Source organism: Lutra lutra, chromosome 3 (genome assembly GCF_902655055.1).
Source record: "Lutra lutra chromosome 3, mLutLut1.2, whole genome shotgun sequence".
NCBI classification, from domain to species: Eukaryota; Metazoa; Chordata; class Mammalia; order Carnivora; family Mustelidae; genus Lutra; species Lutra lutra.
The window spans coordinates 59,860,738-59,888,109 of NC_062280.1; the positions used below are offsets into that span (position 1 = coordinate 59,860,738).

Consider the following 27,372-nt stretch of genomic DNA (forward strand, 5'->3'; position numbering starts at 1 on the left):
AAGATTTGATATTATAAGGTTTGGATTATAATATTTACTCTATGCTTTTTGAAAAGAAAGCAAGATAAGTGTTCAGCTTCATATTTGTAAATGAGAAGTTTTTAAAAGATCTTACTAATGTCATCCACTTCAAGTTTCTTTATTTCCTCCTTAGGCAGCTGGATATTTTTCAAAGCATTTTCCAATTCTTTGTTTTCTTCCAGGATTCTAATTTCTTTAAAAAAATAAAATGTTCATTTTTCAATTAATAGCATTCCAGAAGAAAATTCCTTTCTTAAAATTCTTTTGGCTTTAACATAGATAAAACTGAAGCTGCATAAGGAACTGTATAAGAAGTTATATATTGACAAGTATATTTTTAACCCAGCCTTTAAAGCAGGTATGAGTGTATGAGGACATTAATCATTGCCTCCTGAACTGATCTTTATGGCATCAAAACACATTTTGGGCAGATTCACAGAGGCAACAATGTTTATTCACCATATTTTCCCATCTCCAATTTTCTAACATGAAGCTATGACCTGAGTGGGGACTTTTTTTTTTTTTTTTTATCTACTAAGAAAAAAAATGTAGTAGAAGTAAACTCTTTATTGCTGAGATCTCAAATTAAAATAGGGGTGCCTGGGTGGTTCAGTCGGTTAAGCATCCAAGTCTTGATTTTGGCTCGGGTAATGACCTTAGGGCTGCTCAGCAGGGAGTCTGCTTGGATGCTCTTTCTTCCTTTCCCTCTGCTCCCCAAACCCACTCCTGCTCATGCACGCATGCTCTCTTTCTCAACTAAATAAATATTTAAAAAATGATTATGTAGTCAAAATTTGTTTTTAAATTTTCAATGTATAAAGTCAAATACTCTTTCTGTGATTTTATTTATTTATTTATTTATTTATTTTTGAGAGAGAGAGAGCAGTGGGGAGGGGCAGACACAGAGGGAGGGAGAGAATCTTAAGCAGGCTCTATGCCCAATGTATGAGCCAGATTCAGGGCTTGATCTTACAACCCAGAGATCATGACCTAAGCTGAAATCAAGTCAGACACTGAACTGACTGAGCCATCCTAACATATATTTCTTCTTAAATCTTTTCCTGTTGTACTTAACTAATATAGGATATGCCTCCCTTTTTTGTAATTGAATTATTGTACATCCTATCCCTTCAGATCATTTTTGTCAAGGTAGTTATACATCTTAGTAAAATAACAATATATGCACGCTCTGATCTCTTTCTGTTTTTCACCTTAAAGGATCCTCAAAAAACCTGCTGCTTATATTTGTGCTTAATTATGTTTCACACGTTAATCTTTGAAACTGAACCATCTATTGATCTCCTGATGCTGTAGTTTGGTGGTATATGCAAATGAGTTTCTAGCAAGTGAGGGCTTTTTGCAAGTTATATTTTGAACTAGAATGGATTCTAGTTATCTTCTAGAGAAAAGATAGATTTTCATATAGCATGTGGGGTTTGTCAATTTATTTTTCTTAAAAGAAGGTCTGGGTGACTTCTGAGATACGGCAGTTTTTACAAAAGACATCCTGTGAACTTCTTGTTTTTGTGCCTTTTTAAAAGTGGTCCTTGAAGATAGGGAACTGGAGGAGTACTTGTAACTACAGTAAGTTTGCCAAACCACTTCCCTTGTAACTCTCAGTTTTCATATACTCATGGCATTTTGTTCCAACATGTTATATTTAATCTTAGAATAAGTATAGATGTTTTGGTATGAGTTGTATAAGATACATAATAAATTTCATTTTAACTTTGGATAATTCATCGGGAAAGAGATACTTGTGGCATCTTAAAAGTTAAAATAAAAAAAAATACAAAACCCCCAAAAAACAAACCAAAAACCCCCCACCAAATATACAATTCTAAGTACAATGGGGCCAGCTCTTCATTCTCCTTGTGTGGGTTCTATGTGTGGAGCTATTACGGATGAAGGGAATCCTGAGTGGAGCAAGTGCACAGAGTGACTGCGTTATAATTGATTATTTATTTATTTTCATATTTTACTTATTATTATATTTATAATTTACTTATTTACTTTTATCATTTTACCAACAGGTACTGGAAGTTGGAAACTCTACCCAAGTGTTGCCAGGTTGGTTAGAGTTTGATTCCTCCATCCTTTTCCTAGCTATTGAACTTTCCTGATTCACGGCTTACTGAAATGCCAAAGTTAATTCATAAGCTTATTAATGCTCTATAGTTCAGAGAAGTATCTGTACATATGGTAACTTGGCAATTTTCCCACCCCTTGGAGCAAAATAGGATCTCATAGGCCTGTCAGCAGAGGGGGTGCCTACTGGGTTTCTCCATGTGGCTTTGCATTCAAAGCCTGTAACGTGGAAAGAAGGCTACCGCCCAGAGCACCTTTCACATTATTTCACTCATCATTCCGTACTCGGTCCCTAGCATACTTATTACCCAGTACATGCTATGTGTGCGTATGTGCTCTCTGTTTGTGGACTCTTTATTATGATGAAATAAAAAAGGAAGAATGATGGATCATGTAAGAATTTTTTGTTTTAATTATATTAGCTACTATATTTTGCCCACTAATTAAAGTATGTGAAGTATCTGTGGAAAAGCTGATAAATGAGGTCATTTGATCAGTTGGGTAATTGTAATGAGCACCTGTGCCTGAAGCAACTAAGCCTCCATTAGGATGTCTATGTCAAGTGTCAACTCTTCTGGGTTTCTAAAGCACCTGGTTCGGGTCCTGTGTTATTTTCAAATGCTCTTACCCCACTTTGCTGATGAAGCCACTGCATAGTTCTCTGCAATGTCTACAAACTTTTATACAATTACATTAGTAATTTCTTCATTCTCACTCAGCACAATGCCAGAGATGAATCTCCTCCTGTCTCTGGACCCCTTTTTCCCAACTTCTTGGGGACTTCCCTCCTTTATGTCTTCGACCCTTTCTGGTCTCCTAATTTCTTCCATCAGCATTTAAACCATGCTTAAATGTTTGTTATCTTTCAAAAAGAAATTAAACCTCTATCAACTGCTTCCGGTCATTACCCCACCTCTGTCCTCCTCTCCTCAGGGAGGTCTACTGAAAAGATTCTCTTTTTACTTATGTCCTATCAAGCCTAAACTTGCTTCAGTCTGGCTCCCACCTCCACTGTTTCTCTGCAACTGGTCTGACCAAGCCAATGGTAATCTCCCTCTTGCTAAATTAATTGATTCAGAGTGGGTATCACTTCACTCCCTGTAGCACTTGACATGGATGAGCCCTCCCTCTTTCCTGAGATTCTCTCCTCCCCGCATTCTATGATACCCTACTCTCAAGGTTATTCTCCTTCTGTTCCTCTCTCTGTCTCCTTCATAGGTTCATTTTTCTCTTCCCATTTCTCATGTTGGTATTCCACACAGCTTTATTCCTACTCTGTGGTCTTATCCACTTCCATGGTCTTAGTAACCGTGGATTTCATAAATTAAAATGAAATGACTTCTTGTTCCTCATCTTCAATCCAGTGTCCAGATCCAAAACTCTGTCACTCCAGGAGAGCCCCACTTGGCTATCCCATCGGCATCTCAAGCTCAACATTAAAAACAAAATTCATCATCTCCCCAAAAACATTCTTTTGGCTGCAAATCCCTCTTCCAGTAAAAAGCATTAATATCAATCCACTTGACCAAGCCAGACATCTAAGCAGCATTAATTCCTCCTTTATATTAGTGAGTTTCCAGTTTGATCTATCAATCATTAGGAGACACTTCCTAACCCCCAAGCCTCAGATATAGTACTCTGCTTATGTGCTTTCCTGCTCTTTTTCCTCCATCCTAGTCATTTATTCCACTATATTACCCACTCACATGTTTGCATTCTCCATTGATTTATAATCTCCTTGAGGACACAGACCATATCTAATCTGTTCATTTTTAAGGATCTAGTATCCAGCACAATGTCTGACTTAATGTGATAGGCGCTTAATAAATATCTGTTGTGTAAAGATTTCTGTCACCAAATGCAACAGAAAATGAGTGAGAAAAAAAAAACAAAAAACCCTGCCGATAAACAGAAGACCTAGCATCAGCTCTAAAAAGCTGCTTATCTGAGAATTATTTAAAATTTCAGATTCCCTAGCCCAATCTAAGATCTACTGAACTGGAATTTCTGGGGAGGGCCTGAGCATCTGTATTTATAATAAACGTCTCTGGAGAATTTCATCACGAGGCGAGTTTGCAGAACTGTGTTCTAAAAAAATCACATTCTATTCGAGGGTTAGAAAACATATAAATACATATGAGAAATGAGAGTGACATGAGCACTGCACCTATTTTCTAAGTATTGGGTGAAGTAATAACACTTTTGTATGCAGTACTGAAATTGGTATCTGGCAGGAATAGGAGAAGGATAATAAGAATGTGGAAATTCATGCTCTGAAAAAAGGAAGGCTGACCTTTAGCTGTCATGATAAAATGGGAATCATACACTTATGGGAATTTCCATTAAAACAAAATCTTACAGATTTGAATGTAGTATTGCTTTAAAATGTCTCTTACTGAAGGTTGAGATGAGCCATGCTGAGAAATACAATCTTTTATTCTTAAAGATATTTCATTATTAGACATGAGGTAAACAAACAAACAAACAAACAAAACCAGCCAACTAACCAACCAAACAAACAACAACAAAAAAACCCCCACAACTTCAAAATGACACTAAATTCATCGCACCTCTGTTATAATACCTGCCCTGCCCAGAGCTTCTGAATTGACTCTGTTTTTCCTCATTACCTTATTTTCCTTATTACCTTATTTTATTTGAGCCATTGTGTTGGCAGTCAAGCTGACCCCTGGGCAGTCTCCTGACTTGTCACCGAAGCTGTCCAGGGAGGAGCACAGGCTCGAGTCCTAAAGTCCCTCATTATCCCTCGTCTCCCTCAACTTCAACCCTACAACGTTGTTCAGCACTAAATCAAAAGACACAAGGGCAACTGTGGGAAGAGTATGGGGGCAATCACATACTCAGATCACTCTGGTGAGAGCAATGATGGTCATCTTTGATCTGTGAAGTATTTTGAACCAATGTCACAGATATGGGTTGGAGGAGGACTGTCTTGATAATAGCTGAAAATGGGAAAAGCCTCTAAATTTGAGGGATTTCATTCATAGCAACAGTGTGATGTAGCTGTTAGAACAAAAGAGCCAGCGTGATAGTCAGACAGCCTCTGCTTTGAACTGGACTTAGATCTGGAATTTGTCTCTAGTTGGAATGTTGCAGTGAAGTAGAAATTCTTATTTGGGAGAGAGGTTGTGCTAAATACCTAAGTTTCCTTCCAAAGCTAACCGCCTGTGTTTTTGATAAAGCTGACTGGGGAAGACAGCATGGATCCCTGTGATATAACTCATCTGTGTGATGCCAGGTTCTTACTGCAAATAATATTAGATTTCAGAGGGTCAGATTTGACTCAAAGGATATCCAAGTCTATGTGACTATAGGCTCTATGACCACAAGATTCCAACACAGTTCCCCTTGTTGGTGTGGGGAAACTGTCTTGCTGCCTCCAGCATAATGTCACCCAGAGTTCAGGATTTTTTTAGACAAGAGCATGCAAGTTAGCGTACCTTGATCAGTGTGGCCGTCATGAAGGGTGGAAATCGGGAGGCCGGGGCCTGTGCACAGCATGAAAACAAAAACATGCTTTAGCATAACACTGAGTTTCCAATAAGATACTGGTCATATTTGTGATTAATGTCAAGCTCAAGTATATCTCAATTCTACAGCTACTTTTTTTCCCATGGAGAAGTAAATATCACCTTTTAAGTTACATTTAAACAACACGAGATTAGAGCTCAATTAAAGAATAGATGTGAGAGAAGAGTTGCTTGTGAGCTTTTCCAGGAGTGATCTTGAATAGCCCAGATCTCATTACACAAATGGCCCACAGGATCTGCCATGATAAATGGCCATCTGAGAAGACATCATGTTGTAAGGGCTAGTATTAGCTGTGTCTTTATTATCTGATAATCTTCACCAGCATCCAGATGATACTTTCCATCTGGCTTCTTGGTCCAATGTTCATTTTATTTTGGTGGGTGGAACCCATCACCTCCCCCACCACCTTGTAATCAATAGATGCAGAGATAAATGTATATAGAATATGTTACCTATAGGCTGTGGTAGGTGACATTCCCTGGGAAAGAGAATCAGAAGTTTTGTGGCCCAGAGGTTTTCCTGGGGGGAGTATTAGGATGCTCACTTCTGGGAAAGGAAGGATGGGGTGGTGAGGGAAGGTAGGCTTTAGTGCAGTCAAAACACAAACCTTACCAGACCCCAAAGGGAATCTGGAGCTGAATGGTTGGCAGAAAGACCTCCATGTACCAAAATGGCCAGCTTTTATACCCCATATTGGAGCAGTCTTTGGATGCAGCATGGGATGAGATCGATTCCTAGGGTGGGGGCTCAGCTGTGAGCTGTCGGTGGCTACCGGCACTCTCAACAGCTGGTGGAATGAGGGATTCAGTCCTAAGTGGGGGGGTTCTGAGTGGCATGCTAGTGTCCACAACATACTGCAGTACAGACTTGGGTGCTCTGTGCAGAAACAGGCCATTTTAACAAGATCTACAAAAATTAAACACTAATTATCTCTAACTTACTTGAACCATAAGATAAATAATACCTGGAATTATACTTTTTAATTTTTTTTTATTTTTGTCAAGTAGGCACCACACTCAATGTGGACCCCAATGGGGGACTTGAACTCAATGACCCGGAGATCAAGACCTAAGCTGAGATCAAGAGTGGGAAGCTTAACTGACTGACCCACCCAGAGGCCCCTCAAAATATACTTTTAAAGGATAAATTTGTTCTGGCAGTCAATGGGTTAAAAGACACATCATGGAGGTTGGGGATAGAGGTTCATTTGTACTCCTGATGCTTCTTCCTTCTCTGTGGAATATCATTAGAGTAGCACTCTGGATCCCAAGCAAGCTGAAGGGGGATAACCTTTTTGATGAGTTCTCAGAAGACCTGGCTATAAGTAACTCCTTCTTCTGCTTTGTTCCTGGCTTCTTTCTGCCTGTTCTTGAAGGGATCCTCAGTGCTCTAAGTGGAATAATGCTGGGGTCTGTGGGGGCAGCCAGTGGCTGTCTAGTTGTAGCCATATTTGTTTAATTGTAATTTTGAGTAACCTTTACAGGTAATAAAGCTGATATTTTAATTTCCTGCCTGACTCCTCAGCCTGACTTGAGTGTGAGGAGAAGGGATATCATTTATTAGGCTTTCTCAAAAAATAATTCTCTATTGTGTGGAGTTTCAAAATTTTATAGAATTTAATTTCAGAGATTTTCATTTTGACCAGCTTTTCTTCAAAGTTATTAGAAGGCACAAACACATATTATATTTTTGGTCAAAATATAAGGAAATGAAACATGAATCTGAATTTCTTGACTTCAGTCAACCAGCAACCACCCTATGGAATTTTCATGGGTATGCAGCTCTAGTAGTGACAACTAGCATATCTTTTTTGGCCAAATTCTGAGACAGACTAATGACTGTCCACTCTGGATACAAATGGCCTGAGCATGTGGTTGCAGTGGCTTAAAAGCCTCAATTGTCTGGAGTCCCTCCTTTGCATTACTTCTGTTTCATCAGCATCAGGAAGGGGATTTTTACCTATTTAATCCTATTATCTGGGATTTACTCACCATCTCTTGGAGAGTTTGAAGTTACATAATGAGGCTTTACTCTTAGTCCTAAAGGGAAAGATTTCAAGGTTTTTCTTATGATGGCTCAGTGACTCATTTTACTGGAGCTTCAAAAACACCAGACGATGTGATGCTTCCCACACAGTATATTTTTTGCTAAATGGGAAATTACCATACTGCCGAGCAAGAGTGAGTGTGGAAAAGTCAGGCGATTCAAGTTCTAGAAAGGACTCTTCCACCAACTTTTGAGGAGAGCTTAGTCTTTGCTTCCTTATCTTTCCAGTGGGCACTCAGACTCAGGCAGGTATTAGGAAGACAAAGTGATATAAAAAATGGTAGAGTGCTTTCAAAAAGGTTTGAAGCATTATACAAATGCAGAATGCATAAAAATATAAACGAATGTATGCAAGTGTAGGGTCACTGAGGTCTCAGTGGGTAAAAATGTCAGCATAAGAACAAGTTTTTTGTAAGGCCTTGCAAAAGGCAATGGGCTTTGATCTTCTTTAGCACCAATGTCCATTCAACCATTATGCATTATGCATAATTATTGTGCAGTAACCATTTTTCTTGGCCTTATGAATGTAAAGATGAAAAGAAAGGAGCCTCTACCTTCAGGAGAGAAAGACAAACTGATGACTCAGTATAGTTAGTTCAATGATACTAGATGCCTGGCATGTAAAGCTTTCAAATGTTGAAAAATTTGCATATAATTTGAGTTGGGTTGAAAAATGTTGCATATAATTTGAGAAGGACATTTAATATATATCTTTAAGTGCCATCACCACAATCAGTGCATACAGTCAGGAACAACAATCTCTTGGCTTTTCAAAGATGTCATTGACTCAACATTTTGTGAAAGTAGTTGTATCAAACTGACAACTCATGTCATTTTTAAAGGGACCATTTGAGTTAAAATGTTTATTCACTTCCACAGTCACTTGAGCAGGGGCTGGGGTTCTGGAGCCAGGTGATAGGGATGAGGAAAGTGGCACGACAAGGCAGCCTTCCTTTTAGGAAATAAAGAACGTGGGGTCTGCCGAAACTGGTCAGGGATCTCCATCAAAGATTCCATTTGTTGTCTCAGCTACCTTCCACTGGGAGTTGATACCAGAAACAGTAGAGTAGCATCTAGCTCATAATAACATTCTCTGTTGGCTGTTCCTCACCAGGAAAACTCAGGGATTAGTTAGGGGGATGGGGTAGAGAATGGAAAAATAGATATTTCTCAAGTCTGTTTTCCAAATCTCCATGATGCCTACTGAGACCCCAACATATCTCATTGATCTACTGATGCCTAACTTAACCTTTTTCATGGCTTGTCATATGTTCAAGATATAGATAAGGTGTTATGCATAAAAGAAAATTATTTGGATGGAAATTATTCACTAAGCTTACACATGGCCTAAAAAACCTGGAAGTATTTGGTCTACTTTATTCCTTATGACCTTTTACTATTTGAATGAATTACTTATATTTCCCTAATTTAGAAAGGACCTATGAGGTGACAAAGGTTTACTTTCCATCCTTCCTGAAACTATAGCTCAAAGAAATATTGGCCTCCAAGGGAAGGAGTTCAGGTTTCTAGAACTTTATTCTTTACCCTGGCTGTTGGAATTTGACATTTCTCCAGGCAAATGGGGCCAAAGTCCAGCAACCATTTTAATAGGGATGGCTTCTTTCTGTGATACTGCTCAAGTCTTGCTTGGGTAGCTCGTGTTTGCATATAACGTTAACGTCATGCTGCTGTGGCACATGGTCGGCAAGAGCTTGGGATCTGCAGTCAACACCTCCCTGCTCCCATTCTGGCTCTGCTGCTTACCAGCAGTGTGGATCATTTGCAAGTCATTCTATTTCCTCAACTGCAAAATATCGGGATAAAAATGCTCTCCAATCTTCCTTTTATTTTTTTCCCCATAAGCATTAGATAAGATAACATAGGTAAGATCCCCCATATATAACAAGTGTTTGATAACCTGTAGTTTAGGATTGATCAGAGGACGATGGTGACAGGGACGACAACATTGGCTGTGGGGTGGCGGAGCTTGTGGCGGGTCCTTTACCTACCATAGCAGACAAGTGCATAGTACTTGGCGTAGTCACTGAAACTTGCTGTGTAATATTGGCACCTTTCTTTCCTTAGATGGCAAGTAATGCACTTTTTGCTTGGAGGATAGCTTCCAATGCTAATTCTAGAGGAAAATGAAAATAAAACTAAGCTGAAATTTTGAGATTGTATTTATCAAAATGTACTACTCCATGTAAAATGACTAATTTACATATTGACATCAAACCCACTCTATTTTTCTCTTGCCAATATCATTTAAAGTGAAGGGGAATTACAGTATTTTGATGTAGCCTGATTTTCAATCATCTTTGCCTGAAGAGGCACAAGCTTTGAGAGAGAAGCCCTTTGGTTTCTCTGGGGTGAGAGAAATATCTAACACCTTGAATGGGAGTGAGGTAACCACTTCCCATAGCCATTCATCCCTTACATCTTACAGAGTGCTTGGCAATGCATAGTTCTTCATCTTCCCATCTCTCTTTTTGTACTCCCATGCAAAACATGCAAGGAAAGTCTGGCAGTCTCACCAAGAAAGGGGTCGCTGTTCTTATCATATATCTGGAAGGGGAAATCAGTCATAAGCAAAGTGGAAATAAAAAAAAAAACATAGTTTTTAAGTGCCTCCTGTGCCTTTCAATCCTTTCTGAAGGAAGTTTAGGGTCAGGGAAGCTCTTCCCGAGAATGCTTCCCCCCACCACATTCTTAACACAAACCAACTATACTTACCACATTGGACCCACCCTCTCCCCAGCAAAGCTTCTGCATGGCTCCTGAGGGGGGGTGACTGGCTTTAACATACAGACTTCCAGACCTGACCCCAAACCCTCAGAATCAGATTCTAATCTGGGGCAGACTAGATGGTATGATGATGCCAGGACAGGGTCGTGGTCAGAGTCTGTTGTGGCTGGTAAAATAATTTGCTCCTCCAGTATTCCTTTTGCTGCTGCCCTTGACCTTGCCTTGGGCATGGTTAAGGGGAGCCAGAGACATTGCTAGCACCACAGAAGGATTCTCTCCAATAGATAAGAAGTCATGATCCAGGAGGGAGCAGAGGAATGCAGCAGGGGGAAAATTCCTTATTTCCTTGGTTACAGTTCATATTCATATTCACATTTTTGTCTAATCTTAGAATGTTAGGTAAGCAGTTAACAGTAAGGGGGCTAGGTCAGCATGCCCAGGTACAAAATTCTGGCTCTAACAATATCACCTGCCTCCTGAAGTTGTGGGGATTAAATGAAATTACCAATGAAAAGTAGGTAACAAGGTGCCTGACATATAGCAAACTACCAGCCCATGGTAACTATGACTTCTACTTCTATATTTGGAGAGGGCTATTAAGGGCACCATTCCAATCACCAAGGGGACAACTGGACCAACTTAAACACTAATTTAGGGACAGAGATGAATTCTTTCCAATAGTAATAGGCTTATGCCAAAGTGAGCCATATTAAAAGAAATCACATGATAAGGCAATAGCCACAAGGCCTGGTACACAGTAGGGACTTAGTAAGTGGCTGCTAAATGGATGAATGTCCTCAATTACCTCTAAATTTAGTTGAAGTATTTAGTATCATGCTTATATCAGCATTAGAATCTCTTAACTTTTTCTCTGAAAACATTTTGAGTTAACTAATATTTGGGGGGTGTATATAATTTTTTTTAAGATTTATTTATTTTTTGAGAGAGAAAGTACATGTGCACGTATGCGCAGGAGGAGGGGCAGAGAGAGAAGGAGAGAGAGAATATCAAGCAGAATCCCTGCTGAGTGCAAACCCCTCCCCCCACCCGAGGCAGGGCTTGATCTCGCAACCCTGAGATCCTGACCTCAGCCAAAACCAAGAGTTGAAGGCTTAACCAACTGAGCCACCAGATGCCCCAGGGAAGTGTATATTTTTATACTGATGTGGTGTACGATTCTCTGGATGTTTTACCTTGATCACATATAATTTTTATTACATTTCAGGCTTTAAAAAATATTCTGCATATCCAAATGCCTCTGACAGATTTTCACTCAAATATTAATGTATAAAATATTAGAATATATTGACATAAATTACCTATATATATTTCTTCTTCCGGGGTAGCCTTCAAATTCATTGCTAGAATAAAACCTGAAAATATATTCAGAAGTTATCAAATAAGTATTGATAACTAAATGCTGACAGGATTGTTAGTATTAATACTAATAGGATAAATAGAGTTCAATGTGTGTCTAATGAAACTATTATTTGGCACTTATGTAGATAAATCACTGCTGTTTATAAGTCTGAATGTTATGTATTTACTCTCACTTTCAAATCATAAGAGAAAGATTAAATTATGTTGAATACTCCTTTTTTATTATAGGTATATTGATTCATTAGTTACGATTACATGGTATAAGGTAGGATATTGACTAATGTCACCTCCTTCCTGATCCATTACAGTTTACTGGGCTCTCTGGGCTATATTAATTTTGTCCATGATTCTGAAGACATTTTGAATTTGCTTTACAGAAGCTCCAACAACAGATGAATTTGTTACAAATTCAGAAATGCATCCATGCTACAACACCAAACAAAGGGCCATGTTAATTTACCCAGATGCAAAAGAAGTCACAAGAGAACATACTTGTTACTTAAGTATCTGGGTCCCAGTTCTAACCTGTCTTAATATAGCAGTGAAGTGGGAAATCCAATTTAGTGGCATGATTTTCACTCCTCTGTGAGTTCATCTGAATATCACGAAGTAACTGTCTTTTTTTTTTTTTTTTTTTTGGCGGGGGGGAGGGGTGAGGGAGAGCATAATGGAGTGTAGAAAATCAGGTTCCGTTTCCCATTTTTAATTCTTAGGACTGCTCAGTGGCCCAGGAGCTTCTATGTCTTCACTGTCATAAACACCTCATTATCCCCGAGTAGAAAGAAAAGGTAAGAGAATGCAAATCACTCCTAGGAGTAACTGTGTCTTCTAAACCAGCATCCTTCGGAGTGCTATGACTAACGTCACATGACTCCAGCCGAGGGAATGAGCACTTGCACATCTCTTCTGCACATCATCATCTCAAACCACCAGTGAGCAGACTACTCCGTGTCTTTTCTAAGCAGCCCCCCACGGCTTTCCTGTTCTCTCAGCGACTTCACGGTTGCCTCCATCTAATCCTGGCGACCGAGTCCACTTTGCCTTTCCTTCCCTTTTCCTTCACTGCCACGAAGTCAGCTGTCTTGTTCATCCTCCACCTGTCCTTAAGGCCATGTGCCCTTCCTCTCATTCATTTAACAGACGTTTACTGAATTCCAGCACTGTGTCAGACATTATGCTAAGCGCTAAGGACACACAAAAAAAGGGGCATAGCTTTTCCTTCCAAGAGTCTGTATCTCATTGCCGCCATTTTAGTTCAGGCCCCCATTTTGCAGGCCACGATTAACACCATCACTGGGTCTTCCTGCCTTTGGGTTTTCCCTACCTGTGTTTCTACTTCACAGTATGTGGTAGGAAGTAATTGTTCAAAAAATGATAGCTGTTACCAATAATGATCTTAAATTTCTATAACAGTGAATCACTACCAAAAAAAATGTCTGCATTTACGGGCTGCCCTTTATGGATTTTTGAAGCTTGTTCCTTTCTTTGAGTGATAAAGAATAAAATTTGTGTTTAAAAGGAGTTGTTATTTTTAAAATTTTATACTTTAATTATCTACCAAGTATCAGAAGAGACATGACCGCTTACCAAATATTCTTTCCTGAAAGAAATCATGTTAACTAGCTGTTAAAGAATGTGCAGGCTTCACGAAACGACAGCGATCTGACTAACGTATAGAGTAAGTAACCAAAAATGTTCTTAACGAAGAGGTGGTACAGTATCATTTGTGTGTCCATCAGTGCCAATTAAAACCTGAATGGTGCATCATGCTTCATGCAATACTTACAGTGAATCCTGTGTTACTCTGAATATATTTATGGCCTCCCACTTGCCACTTGTAATTTGAATAGCATTTTCCTATAAAAAGACAAACATTATGTTGTGTGAAGCTGAGCGTTATTTGAGCAACCTCAAGTGAATGATCTTTGAGGAGATAAATCTTGGAAGGAACATACCACAGTGTCTTTGATATAGTGAATATGTTTGTAGCCATCCTTGTCGCTAAATATTTTGTAGTACGAAATGGCATCATAGCTGAAAACGGGTGTTGAAACAAAGAACTGGAAGAAATGAACAGAGGTTATGTTCAAAAGACAAACCAAACTAAAACTATAGATTTTTTTTTTGTTGTTGTTAAAAGCAGTGGATAGTTAGGATTATAGGAACCAGAACATCTTGCCTCCCCTGTCTTCTATCACTCACATCTGAAATCCTATTCTTTCAGATAGACAGCTTTCCTAGGGATTCTAACAGGCATTTGCACATTCCAACTGCTGCTTAATTGCTACTACATAATGCTGTGCTTATAATGTTTAATTTGGATTGAATGTCTATGCTTGGAAATAATGTGGTTTGAAATAGAGTTAAAAGAATCACAAGTGAGTGTTGCTATCTAGTCAAGTCAAACTTTAAAATGTGGTATTTGACCAAAGTGTGACTCATGAAGGCTGATAGTTCTTTTGATTTTTGATTTGTCTTATGCCAAGCACCTAATGCCAATGACTCAATGAAGACATTTTAAAACATGAAAATATCATGGCCTGCTAGCCACGGTTTTTAACGTTGGAAAGAAGCTTCTAGAACTTCCAGACTTGAGATAAAATTGTTTCCCCAGCTAAGACAAGTAGGAGGTTTACTCCTTGAGCTCAGGGAGCCAATCAGGTCTCGTTGCCTGTCTCTGACCTCTTCCCAGGGCCCCCACTGGGCCCTGCTGGGAACTGCTAAATGACCGAAGGAGTCTCTGACACTCAGCTTACCTGTGCTCTGGAACAGAGCAAGCAACACCTCACACCAGAATGATATAGAGAACTAAAATCCTGCAAATGTACTCACACCCTATATCAGCTAGTAGTTTCACCATTAAAAAAATAACCATCAACTCAACGTAATAAAAAAACCCAAAAAACAAAAAGCATTCATTTCAATTGAAAAAAAAGGCAAAAAAAAAACCAACCCTATCTTAGATTTGTTGGCTTTGTTGTCATTGAGATGTGGAAAAAAGGCAAAAAACGGCCACATGAAGGAAGAGCTGCTCTGCATCTCCCAGTAGAGATTCCCACAAATAATCCCAAACCAGCTGTCTCTAGCCAGAAGTGCTTCCTTCAGAACTGACCAAGGGACAACAACCAAACTACCAGTATCTTTTAGTTGCTGTAGGCTTTTTAAGTGAAGGCTCCACGTGTGATCTGATAATTGATGCTTTTTTATAAAATTGATGGTTATGATTGCATATTAAAATGTAATTTATTTGGGTATGGTATCTGTAGTGGTCTGAAGAACATTCTCCAAAATTCATTTGAACCCAGAATCTCCAATGGTGACTATTATGGACTGAATGTTTCTATTGCCCCCAAAATTCATATTTTGAAACCCTAGCCCGCCACTAGGACGGTATTCGGAGGTGGGACCTTTGGCAGTGAGTAGGATGAGATGAGGTCATAGGGTTAGAGCCCCTCTGGATGGGATTAATGCCCTCACAAGAATCACCAGAGAACTGTCTTCCCTTGCTCTGTTTCCACCATGTGAGGATCCAAGAAGTTGGTGGTCTGCAACCCAGAAGAGAGCGCTCACCAGATCCCAACCTGGCTGGCACCCTGCACTAGACTTCCAGCCTCCAAAAGTGAGAAAAATCAGCTTCTGTTGTCTCTAAGCCACTCAGGCACTTTGTTTTAGCTGCCCAGATGGAGGAAGACCGAGGCAAGCACTGAGATGCGATTGTATTGAGTTAGGGTGGGTGGGCCTTGAATCCAATCTGGCTGGTGTTCTCATCAGAAGAGAGGACACCACTAGACGCACAGGGACACGGGGAAGAAGTCTACGTGATGGTGAAGCAGAGATGGGAGAGACGCCACTGCAAACCGAGGAAATCCAAGTACAGCCAAGGGCCACTCATAGCTGGAAGAGGTGAGAAAGAATTCTTCCCTGGGAGCTTCAGAGGGAGCATGACCCTGCTGACACCTTGACTTTGGACTTAACAGCTTCCAAGATGGTGACAGAATGAATTTCAGTTGTTTCAAGCCACCAAGTTTGTGGTGGTTTGTTGCAGCAGTCTCAGGAAGCTAATACACTCTAAGTCTTATCACTCTGGCACAGAATGGATGTCTTTCACCAAATGAAAAATAGAATATGGAGAATCTGTCACCTTACACGATTCCTTTGTTAGTTTCATTAATCATAAGGGCAGACTCAGTGGGACTTGGGGGATTGGGACTAATGCCCCTAAATGAAATTGAGAGTGAAAAGGGGGCCCAGGGAAAAGAGATTCTGCCTTGTAATTTTGTGGACGGAATTTCATTAGCATAGGTTGCCATGACAAGCCATTCTTCATTTTAGAATGAAGCTTTGCCTACGGGAAAATAATGATATACCTACTTAGTGATAGCCATTTCACAATGCCTCCCTCTCACTCCTCAGGGTAAAAGACAAAAACCAGTGCTACGTTTTCTTCACCACTAAAATGGAACCAGGGTCACAAAATATTTTAAGATGCCAGAGTAAAAACATACACTCCTCACACCTTCAGATAGTAAGGAACTGTAAAAAAGGTTTTGTTCTAGGTGAAGACTTAAAATTTCATTTTCATTGGAAAAAATAAGAGGGCAGAGTGTTGTGTTTTAAGATACGAGAATCAGGTGAACAGGAAGAGTATCTCTGCTAAGCAAAGACTGTTATCTTCTCCCCTTTTATTGCACACGTTGAAGACAGCTGCTTTAGATGAACGGGTAACTCAGGTGAGCTAAAGAGAGTGTGAAATATTTCCGCCTTCACTTTCCCAGAGCTGGGTCCATCACGCATCCTGAGTTAAGTGCTTTGGGCAGCAAGTTACGCCCAGACCCTAGATAAGCACCCATAACTAGGTGGTCCTCAGTTTTAACAAAGCCTTTTCACAGCCCCTTCTTTGTGCTTAGATTTTCTGATAAATTACTCACCACCATGTGCAAAGCCATTTCAAATATTATACTTGGAAGGTAAGATTATTTACCACCAGATAATTTCTTGCCATGGTTGAGGAACAACCCTGAGGTCCTACTTAGCAAAGGCTGATGCCTAAACGGAGTCCGCATTTGGTGAAAAGCACAGACTTCCATGCACCGAGTCGAAAACTCATTTTTCTGGTAACCAAATTTGGCCAGCTTTATTTTTGAAACAAGGAAATAAAACATCACCTAAAAGTAAAAAAAAAAAAAAAATACAAACCCAAAACAACCCTCATTTTTTCTGAACAAAGGGATTTTGCCAACGGCTAAGAGAGGTGTTAGTGTATTGCTTACTTATTTTATTTAATTTTATTTTTTTAAAGATTTTATTTATTTGACAGAGATCACAAGTGGACAGAGAGGCCAGCAGAGAGAGAGAGAGGAGGAAACAGACTCCCTGCAGAGCAGAGAGCCCGATGCGGGACTCAATCCCAGGACCCTGAGATCATGACCTGAGCTGAAAGCAGAGGCTTAACCCACTGAGCCACCCAGGTGCCCTGCTTACTTATTTTAAAATGATTTAAATGTGGCTTTGCACTCTGAGTTGTACACTTTTAGTGCCTGTTTTCCAAATTTTACAAACTCAATCCTAGATCCTTTGATTAAAGGTTTCTTTTTTTTTTTTTTTTTTTTTTTTTTTTTGTCTGTTATCTACAGGACAAGAAGAAATTTGTTTGAAGTGAACTTCTTGTTGTTATTTTTCTGATCAAATACCAAAGGAGATGTTGGGTTATTTCTCCCAAATTAAGACACCAAATATCTCATGCTGGAGGACAGAAAGTTATAGGTAAAGTTCCATGTGCTAGTTCTGTGCCTGCAGCTAACAGGTGCATTGCTTTACGCCAGTCATTCAGTCTCACGCCTCTGATTCACAGGCAGTTTCCAAGTGTTTTTCAGTTTAAATTTCCTTAATAAATTCTAAAGGAACAACTTTTCTAAAATTGCTCTTTAATTTTATACTAACATGGCTAGCCTGTGAACTTTCTCTAAAAACTTCATAAATATTACTTGAACAAATGTCTGAAAGACATACATATTTCTAGGTTATTTCTGGGTAGTTTTATTAAGCCATTGGTTTGATTATAGGTCAAAGGAAGCTATCCAGAATATTATGACATATGAGTTATGAGCATGTAAATTATGGCCTGAGTTTCAAAAGACATCTCAAAACTTAATGTCTAATGAATGGCCTCTTCAAAGCAGCTGCCTTGGAGAATGTGAGCTTATTCTTGAAAGCTATCAGTGCAAAGATTTTCCGACAATACCTCTTCCGGTATTTAGAAAATTTACAGACTACTGGGTAAATTTTAAGAGATCAAGATGAGTACATGAAAAAATAGTTTTTCTCAATAGAATTCCAAAGCTACAGACCTTAAAATGATCTAGCACAAAATCATATGTTGCAGATAAATAAGGCACTGTTCACTAGATTTATTTTGGCATGATTTTTTAAAAATAATTTTTTATTTAATGTAAGGATCTCATCTTCCTTTGAAGGATATGTGTGTGCCTCCACTGAGGGTAATTAAAACAATGTTCTATGGCTTTAGAGGGCAATTAATTAATTAATCGATCCATTCATCCAGCTCATTTGTGGAGATTGCAAGGCTGGTTCTATCCAGATTGTAAAAATTGATAAGATACAAATGTTGAGGGGTGCCTGGGTGGCTCAGTGGGTTAAAGTCTCTGCCTTCGGCTCGGGTCATGATCCCAGGGTCCTGGGATCTAGCCTTGCATCAGGCTCTCTGCTCAGCGGGGATCCTGCTTCCTCCCTCTCTCTCTGCTTGCCTCTCTGCCTACTTGTGATCTCTGTCAAATAAATAAATAAAATCTTTTAAAAAAATGTTGACTCTAAGATGCTTATAAATAAGAGATTTCAAAAGATGCATTCTAAAATATTTCAGAGTATTTTGAACGCTGGTAGCATTTTCAGGATAAACGGGTGTGGATTCCTGAAATCATGTCTTTGAGAAGACTGTTGGTATCATTGCTTATCTACTTGTAAAATCATATCATTCATGTTATTCTGCAGTAACTCCAGCTATGTTATCATTATGGAGAATACAACGAAAGGACGTCTTCAAGTATTCTTCTGTGCCTTCAGTCTCTATGGGAAATTTTATAATGGGAGTGAACTCATAGGTTAACTTCCCCTTTCCTCAAGTTTTCAAACAATGATCTAGGAATTACCCTTTTTGAAGATGAGCTTCAGATAGACCAACATTCCAAAAATATAGAAACTCTTGTGCTTTCACTGAATACTCCTGATTTTTCTCCTGTTACTTAGTACAGTGGCAGAGTGAACTCAAATAGGACTTTCCCATTTCTTTTCCTCAAGTACACACCTATCCTTGTTACCTTACTATTTTAGAATATAACTTACACTTACTGGATGTAATTAGTAAAGTAACTACTCTCAAGTTAATGAACAAAACTGAAATATCTTTAAATGAAGACAGAGTAAGTATATATAAGCTAATATTGCTAAATCCAGAAAAGTGTACAAAAAAGAGTTTTTAATATCTGATGATTTTTACTTTACCATTTACCTTCTTTCTACTCACCTTAACTTTGAATTTTTATGAGTTATCATCTTACAATTGACTCTAAATTCTTTATTGTCCTTACATCATGAATTAATGTGTTAAATGAGGTCCTAAGAGTTTCCCTTGTCTTTGCATGTGCCACTCAGAGAAACTGTGTGTTTTGTTTTGTTTTTAAATCCAAATGTGAGTTAAATTCAATATGCTTGTATGAAGTGGCAGCATCTACATTACGTTCACTCATTCTCTGTCCTATTGTGTATTCTTCATGGGATATTAGGCACAAGTGATAATTTTGTAAAACATTATTTTTTTACACTAAAAATTCTCACAAATTACTGAATAAACCTATCCTGAAAACTACATATAAGTGATAAAAAAAAATAACAAAAACACATGTTTTCCTATTTGGTACCATTTAAAGACTGGAAAAAATATATAATTCACTTATTCATTTCAGTTATTATGAAATTTAATAAAGGTAGATTATCTTTAAATGACTAAAAATACCAGTATATTTGGTTCTTCTGGCTTCAAATGGCTAATGATTATTATTTTAAGCTGATCAGGAATTATGATCCCTTTTGAAAAAATAATCTTTATTTGTTTAATAAGAGCATTAGTTACAAATATCAGAGAGTCAATTAAAAAGCTAAGGTTGGGACATGAAGAATATGGTTTGTTCTCAACAGAATTTTAAATATATAGACATTAAAATTGTCTGGCACAAAATTGCTGAAAGGACCACTACCTTTATTGTTGTTGATTTTTACCGTGTTATTTTTTTCTATGAAACAAGTAGTGCCATTTTGGATACATTTGAAATAGGCCTTAGATAGCTGAGAATCTGTCAAGCAACATTAAAATATAAGGAAAATATAGCAAAATCATACTCCACCAGCCCATCCAGTTCTGCTTTCTTCTATATGCTCCTGGGTCTAAAAGAAAGATCACATCAAGCATACCATTAGGAGAACAGTTTTTCCTAAATACGATCTGGACACTTGAACCAGTTAAGCTGCCTACTCAAACTGTACTATTGTAATCGAGTAACTTCATACTTGAGTTTAAGATGACCATATTCAAAATCTTATACATTAGCACTATTGCATACACATGAGTAATCTAAAAGCTGGATCTTATGCAAACATTTAAGAATTCTGGTTTAATTTTCCATAAGGCAGTGCCTGGAATTATTACGTCTGTGGAAGCCTAGCACAACCTAAGCACTTGGTGTTATGTAGTTTAAAAGCCATTTCACAGTGGAATTTAGGTTAATTTTTTTTCTTTTCTTAGTCTTATTAAGCAGATAGGAATCTTAAAATGTGCACTAGATCTTATTTTGATGCATATTTTAGCATAATACCATCAATCATTTATTGAACAAAATTTAGTAAGCCTAAGTAAGCCTAATTGGCTTTCCTAGACAAATATTTAGAGAAAGAACATTCTAGGTGAAATGAACAACACAGAGACCAGGCCAGCTTAGTAGCATGGTTCACAGGCCACAGGCATGGTTCAATATGGCCAAGGGGAGGATAACTATTGAAAAGAGTTGAAGATGAGGAAAGACGACAGGGTATCAGAAAGATCCTGGAGAAACTCTGATGTCACCCTAGGGAGTTTGGACTCCTCCTCTGGGTAAATCCTTTGAAGGATTTCAAAATCTCAATTTGGGAAATATAATTGCAAACATGATACAGAGAATGGATTGGAAGTGAGTAAGATAGAAAGAGGCAGAGAGATAACTAGAAGGCTGTTGTAATGCTTGGAAAAAAGATGATAAAGGCCTACATCTAGGTATTGAGAATGAGGACAGACCAGAGAAGATGTAGCCAGAGATACTTAAAAGTTCAAATCCTCGGAATAAATTTGAGGGGCAAATGGTAACCAAAACCTCTGGTATAGATAAAAATCACCGAAAGAGTAAGTTGAGGGTTGTGGCAAAGACTCTAAGATTATCAGCAATCATTTCCTCTTTTTGCTAGGACTATAGTCAAGCTCCCAGGCCTCCTTCTTGTAGGATGTGGTCATGTGATAAGTTCTAACCAATGGTGTGTCAGCAGAAGTGATTCATTCCACTTCAAGGCCTAGCCTTTCAAAATCTCTTATACATGATCCTCTATTCCCTTCTCCATCCCCCAACTGGATGCTGGTGGTCAGGTTTGAATGACTTTGGACTAGCCTTAGAAGTCACTAGATAAGATAGCAGAAATGCCATTACCCTGAGCACCCCATCTCCCACACCTCACCATTCCTCACTCACCTGGACTCACTAGTAGGTGGTTACATTAATGTGCAAAACATTTCTATTATCTTAACCCACTGAATTACTGGAAGGGCTTTACTGTTGTTATAGCAGTTAGCCTATCTTGCAAATACAAGATAATTTGGAGAATAATAAGATTTCTAGAGAACAGAAAAAGAAGAGTTGGAAACAAAAAGAATAGTCAGTGAAGAAGAAAGAGAACCATGAGAGAAGGTACTGTCATAAAAAGCAAGGGAATAATAAATCTTAAGGCACAGCTTTGTTGTCTAACTCAACACTTTGTTGTTCTTAAATCTGAAAATGTGTTCCATGTACTTACCAAATTATTTTGAAACAGAGGTTGTTTTGAAATCCTAAGGTTAATTAAACCTGGTATTCTAAATTTAATCACTGTTTTGGGCCATAAAACTAAAGTTTATATTCCAAGGAATTCCACATCTCCTTGAATAAGCATCTTACATATTCTGTCAGTTTGGATTAAAGTTGTCCCTGATTTTGATAAATTAGAATTTCAGATTCCAAAGCAATTGCTGTTTTTAAATGCCTTTTTTTTTTTGAAAACTAAAAATTGTATCTAAATGACTAATCTTAATAGTTTTAAAGTAATAAAATTAAAGTAATAATTCCTCACACCTAGATTCAATAAAAACATTGAAGATATATTCCTCCAAAGCTGATTTATCATACGAATGGTTTCTAATTAACTACCACAATCAAGCTTATTCTTTTCTCCCCCCCATGCTACTGCATTAAAGCCAAAATCTTTCTGTATTGTATATAAAAATATAAATAAGATAAAAATAAGCTTCTAGCATATTCCATCAAAATTAGTCAAGCGTCTTACAGAGTAGTGATTTAAAAAATATTTTTAGCCCGAGTAATGTTGACTATTATAGTCCTGATATATTTCCAAATAGATTCATATGACTCTTTTCTTGCAAAACATAGTGTCCTAATTTCAAGATGGAATTTAGTGATTTACTTTGATTGCTCTGTGCTTTTTTTCTTACTTTATAAAATAGGTTTATTTTATATTTGGTTTAATGAAACATGTCTTCATAATTAGAAATCTTATGAAATGTATCCATCAAATTTCCTATTTAAAGAAAACATTTTGTACTTCTTAGTCTCTAATATGAGCACTTAGGAACAGGCTCATTTTAAAGCTTTTAGATTGCTGAAGTACTTGTCTATCTCATTAATTTAACAGATTATGTTTGGATTTGAACAATAGAAACAATTAAAACTCAACAGTAAATCTGTGCCTAATTTTCAAGGTTTTTTCCCTCCCTAAAATTAGCACAGTATAGAGTACTCCCAAGATAACAGGAGAGCAGGATAATTTCATGTCATTGTCTCAGTTATCTACATGGAGCACTGAGTGTGGTACATAAACAATGAATTTTAGAACACTGAAAAAAAATTTTTTTTTTTAAAGATTTTATTTATTTGACAGACAGAGATCACAAGTAGGCAGAGAGGCAGGCAGAGAGAGAGGAGGAAGCAGGGTCCTGCCGAGCAGAGAGCCCGACGTGGGCTCGATCCCAGGACCCTGGGATCATGACTTGAGCTGAAAGCAGAGGCTTTAACCCACTGAGACACCCAGGTGCCCCTGAAAAAAATTTTTTAAAAGAATAAAAAAGGGGGGGAATATTTGGCTTTCTTTTGATAATATCCATTTCCTCTGAAGTTTTTGTTTTTCAATTTTGACACTGAATAGAACATAGCACCATTTGCATTTCTTTCTTTCTTTCTTTCTTTCTTTCTTTCTTTCTTTCTTTCTTTCTTTCTTATAGAACACATCTATTTCCCTAATAGGCCCATCTTATCTTTTCATCCTCCTTATTTTGGGTTTTTTGACTGCCAATTGTATCTTCTCAAAAGGACAGATTCCTATCCTAACTCAGAACCACACGCCTTATTTCTCCAATGTTACGTTGTTTCAGTTAGTGGTTTTCTCCATGCAGTATCAGTGCTAATGCTATCTAAGAAAACAAGGGTTATCTTAGTTATTTAATTAAAACAATGGACTCTGAATAAAGAGGGTTTTTGTTTGTTTGTTTCATTTTGTTTGTTTATTTGTTTTTTTTCCAAAGGATCAAGGGTTGAATGAGGCAATTCTGGCCTTATAATACAAAATATTAACTACAGATAAGTACACTGTCATATACTTTCATCTTCAGAAATACACCTCTGTGGCTTTACTATAACCTACCTTTGGACAATCCCATGTCTGCCAGTCATCCCTGAAATCACATATAGACAGAACCGAAACGTTCTGGATTCTTTTTAGCCACTGCAAACATATCCGTTCATCAGTAACCCATGTGAGCCAACTGAAATAATAATCACTGCAAAAAAGCAAAACAGAGAGTCACAACCATAAACCAGCATCACGTCAAATAATTTAAGTTCTGTTTTCTAAAGGATGTGTTTTATTATAATGAAATATTTATTCCATAGATAAGGAGGGTAAAACTTTCTCTTCTCTACAGAGAAGGCTTAACTGTGCTTGCTGAATTGTTTTTATGTCGTTTATTATTATTATTATTTTTAAAAGAGAGAGTGCAAGTGAGCCCAGGGCAGGTGTAGGGGCAGAGGGAGAGGGAGGGAGAGAATCGATGTGGGGCTCCTTATAGTTCATGACCTGAACCAAAATCGAGAGTCAGATGCTTAACCTACTGAACCACCCAGGTACCCCATACTTGCTGACTTTTAAAGAATATCTATAAGAGAGCTCATTCATCTAAATGGAATAATTTTATGCTTGAGTTTTTTCCTCATTTTGGATTTTTACATCTTAAGAAAAATTTTAAGGGGTGCCTGGGTGGCTTAGTGGGTTAAGACTCTGCCTTTGGCTCAGCTCATGATCCCAGGGTCCTGGAATCAAGCCCCACATCGGGCTCTCTGCTCGGCGGGGAGCCTGCTTCCTCCTCTCTCTCTCTGCCTGCCTCTCTGCCTACTTGTGATCTCTGTCTGCCATGTAAATAAATAAAATCTTTTTTAAAAAAATTTAAGACATGAGGCCAAAGCTATTAGTCAATCTGGAGGGAAAAAGCATTAAACTGGTGATTTTTCACAGGTAAACTGAATTTTTCACTTTTTAGCTCATTGAGAGAGAGCCACGTGTGATACTTGCCCGTATTTCTCTCCAGGCAGGTTTGTTTTGGAAGCCGAGTTTTAACTGTGACCGTGATCAGAAGTTGCAATTCAGGTTTACTGTAATAATCAGAGATGACCTATACTCAGTAGCTCAAATGATGTTGGGCGTGTGCTGGTGTCAGTGAATGGCACCAATTGTTCCTGGGCTTTGAGGATGAAGCCACCAATAGAGACCATCAATGTAAATAAACCACAGACTTTTGGACATTGATGTAAAAGAAATCCCAGAACTGGAAGGGTCTCTGGCTCAGATTCTAGTTTTACTTCCTACCGGTTATCCTATTTAAGGCTACTCACTTAACATATCTGTGCCTCTGTTTCTATATAAAATGGGAATAATAATATTACCAAATTTAAAGCTTGCTACAAAACTTGTTGAGAGTGCTTAAGTTCTTGAGAATTCCACCTGCTCCATGGGGAGTGCTGAGAAAAGTTTAGCTCTTACTATTAAATTGTTAGTATTTTACAGATGCCCCAACAAAGCCTCTTGCCTCCTTCTACAGTACCCCTTGTATCATTCCATTTGCCTCCTAAGGAGAATGACACTTCAAAAGAAAAAAAAAAAAAAGATGCATTTAATCAAGTTTTCATCAACTAGATTGGGGTTGGGGGAGTAATGGATCATCCCCCCAAAAATAAATAAATAAAGCCATTTAAAATTATCTGCAAGTGGATTCACCCCGGTAGGGCCCAGAAAAGGCCTCTGCTGAGGTTCTTTTCCCTGTTAGGGATCAATCGCTCAGTCCTAGCTGGACTCCCCTTCATGGGGCAGCAGGAGAGAAGCCAAGCCGTGGCCTGCTAGGGTTTGGGAAGTGGTAAGGAGGCCCACCAGGCAGGGTGTAGGGGACCTCTTATGTTTATCTACTTCAACTAGAATGACCGCAGAAGATTCATGGAGGGCTGGGTCGTGGCTATAACCAGGGATAATCAGCCGATACCTACATAAGGCACCATGCAGGGGAAGTGAGACCGCTTCAAGTCCCCTGTCTACCTATAGTTAACCCCAAACAGATAACTGGACAACCAGATAATTACAGACAGACTGCATCCTAGTAAAAGAAAAAAAGAAAAAAAAAAAGCTAATACTGGAGAGGGTTGGCCTATCTTCTCTTGTTTGTCATGCATATGTGGTCAAGCACAATCTGTAAACCCTGGGTTGAAGAGAGTAGACCAGAGTTCAGAGAAGCCATGCTGAGAACACACAGGAATTTTACTATTTGTCTACTGATTCCAAGTTTACATTCACACATCTGAGAGAAGTGTCACTCAGATTGATCACCATGATCATCTTTATATGTGTGAAAGAGGCTAATATTATAAAATTGATTTAATAGATGTATTTTTGATTTTTTAATTTGGTCATGTACTTGGGTTTGTATGCCTATTTTATTTATTTATTTTTGCTTAGAGTATACACATCATAAATTCACTAGAAAGGAAGTATAAATCCCAATTATGAAATTTCAGTGTTAAACTTCAGTGTAAGGTGGGAAGCAGCCGAGCTTACGATACCTTGATGCTATCATTGCTGGAACTGGCACTTCTCTGGGACCTACGTGCTCAGGATAAGTGGCATCGATAATAAATAATCGAACAACAGGATTTTTAGCTCCAGCCTGCCAAAAAATTGGAAATATACAAGCTCATAAAATCCTAATGAGTACCAACATATTAAAGACACTTTAGGAATTTAAGCATATTTTTATAAGTTAATGATATTATGTATACTACTCTTGAAAATATTCTAATTATAACACGACCAGGAATCTCACTTCAATTTTACTTGCAGGGCCATTACAAATATTGAGTCAACCAGAGTGAAAAACACATATTTTAAGTGATTAATGAGGAAGCTTCGATTCATAGGGAAAAAAATATTTTGGGTATGAAAATACAGTTCTATAATTGATATTCTCTTTTCTGAATTTCAAAACAGATATTTCCTATTATTATATTAGGATAAGTATAATAATCATTTCTCCATGTGCTAGAGGGAGCATAGAGGAAAGAAGAGTGTAAAGAATAAAAAATGAAAGATACTTTTTGCCTTGCACACTATCATTTGGTCTAGGACAATCATCACTCAATCTGGTTACATTACTACTGCTATCATCCCCCCCAAATTAGGGAAATGTCACCTCCAAATAAAGTGCCCATGGAATTTGCACTTTTCTTGTTTTGTACTTTCTGTGCTATTATACACCCTAAATTTACATGACAGTGTAGTTCACACCCAGACAGCTTCTTAGAGTTCCTGTTATTTTAACACAGAAAAAGAGAGTATAATTGTTAAACAATTTAAGTCCACAAAGTTTAGGTTCACAGCCTTAAATGACTCCATGCTGGTTGGATTTATCTAAAGAATTGTCCAGGCCCTCCTCTGACCTGTCCAGGCCCTTCTCTGAACTGTTTCCTGATGAGGTTTCATTGGGACTTTTGACTTCTTTCAAGTTGTCTCACTTCTCAGTCTAACGTCAGATGTTTCAACGACTTCAGTTTTCAAGGAAACATGAAAATTTGGGTCCCAACTTCTCTACTAGTGTCAGTCAGGCCTCAGTTCCAGGTTCCTACATGTCTTCCTGTTCCCTTC

The 27,372-nt window shown here is 38.2% G+C and overlaps 1 protein-coding gene across 1 annotated transcript in view; it reads right to left on the bottom strand.

The window, feature by feature from the left end:
- FAP (fibroblast activation protein alpha) overlaps nt 1–27,372 on the bottom strand; it is a 74,790-nt gene that overhangs the window by 17,903 nt on the left and 29,515 nt on the right. The window contains 9 exon segments of the mRNA XM_047722423.1: nt 116–214; nt 5,571–5,618; nt 9,717–9,841; nt 11,772–11,825; nt 13,619–13,689; nt 13,788–13,892; nt 20,245–20,289; nt 23,836–23,971; nt 26,295–26,398. Of these exon segments, the coding sequence (XP_047578379.1) occupies nt 116–214; nt 5,571–5,618; nt 9,717–9,841; nt 11,772–11,825; nt 13,619–13,689; nt 13,788–13,892; nt 20,245–20,289; nt 23,836–23,971; nt 26,295–26,398 (787 nt within the window).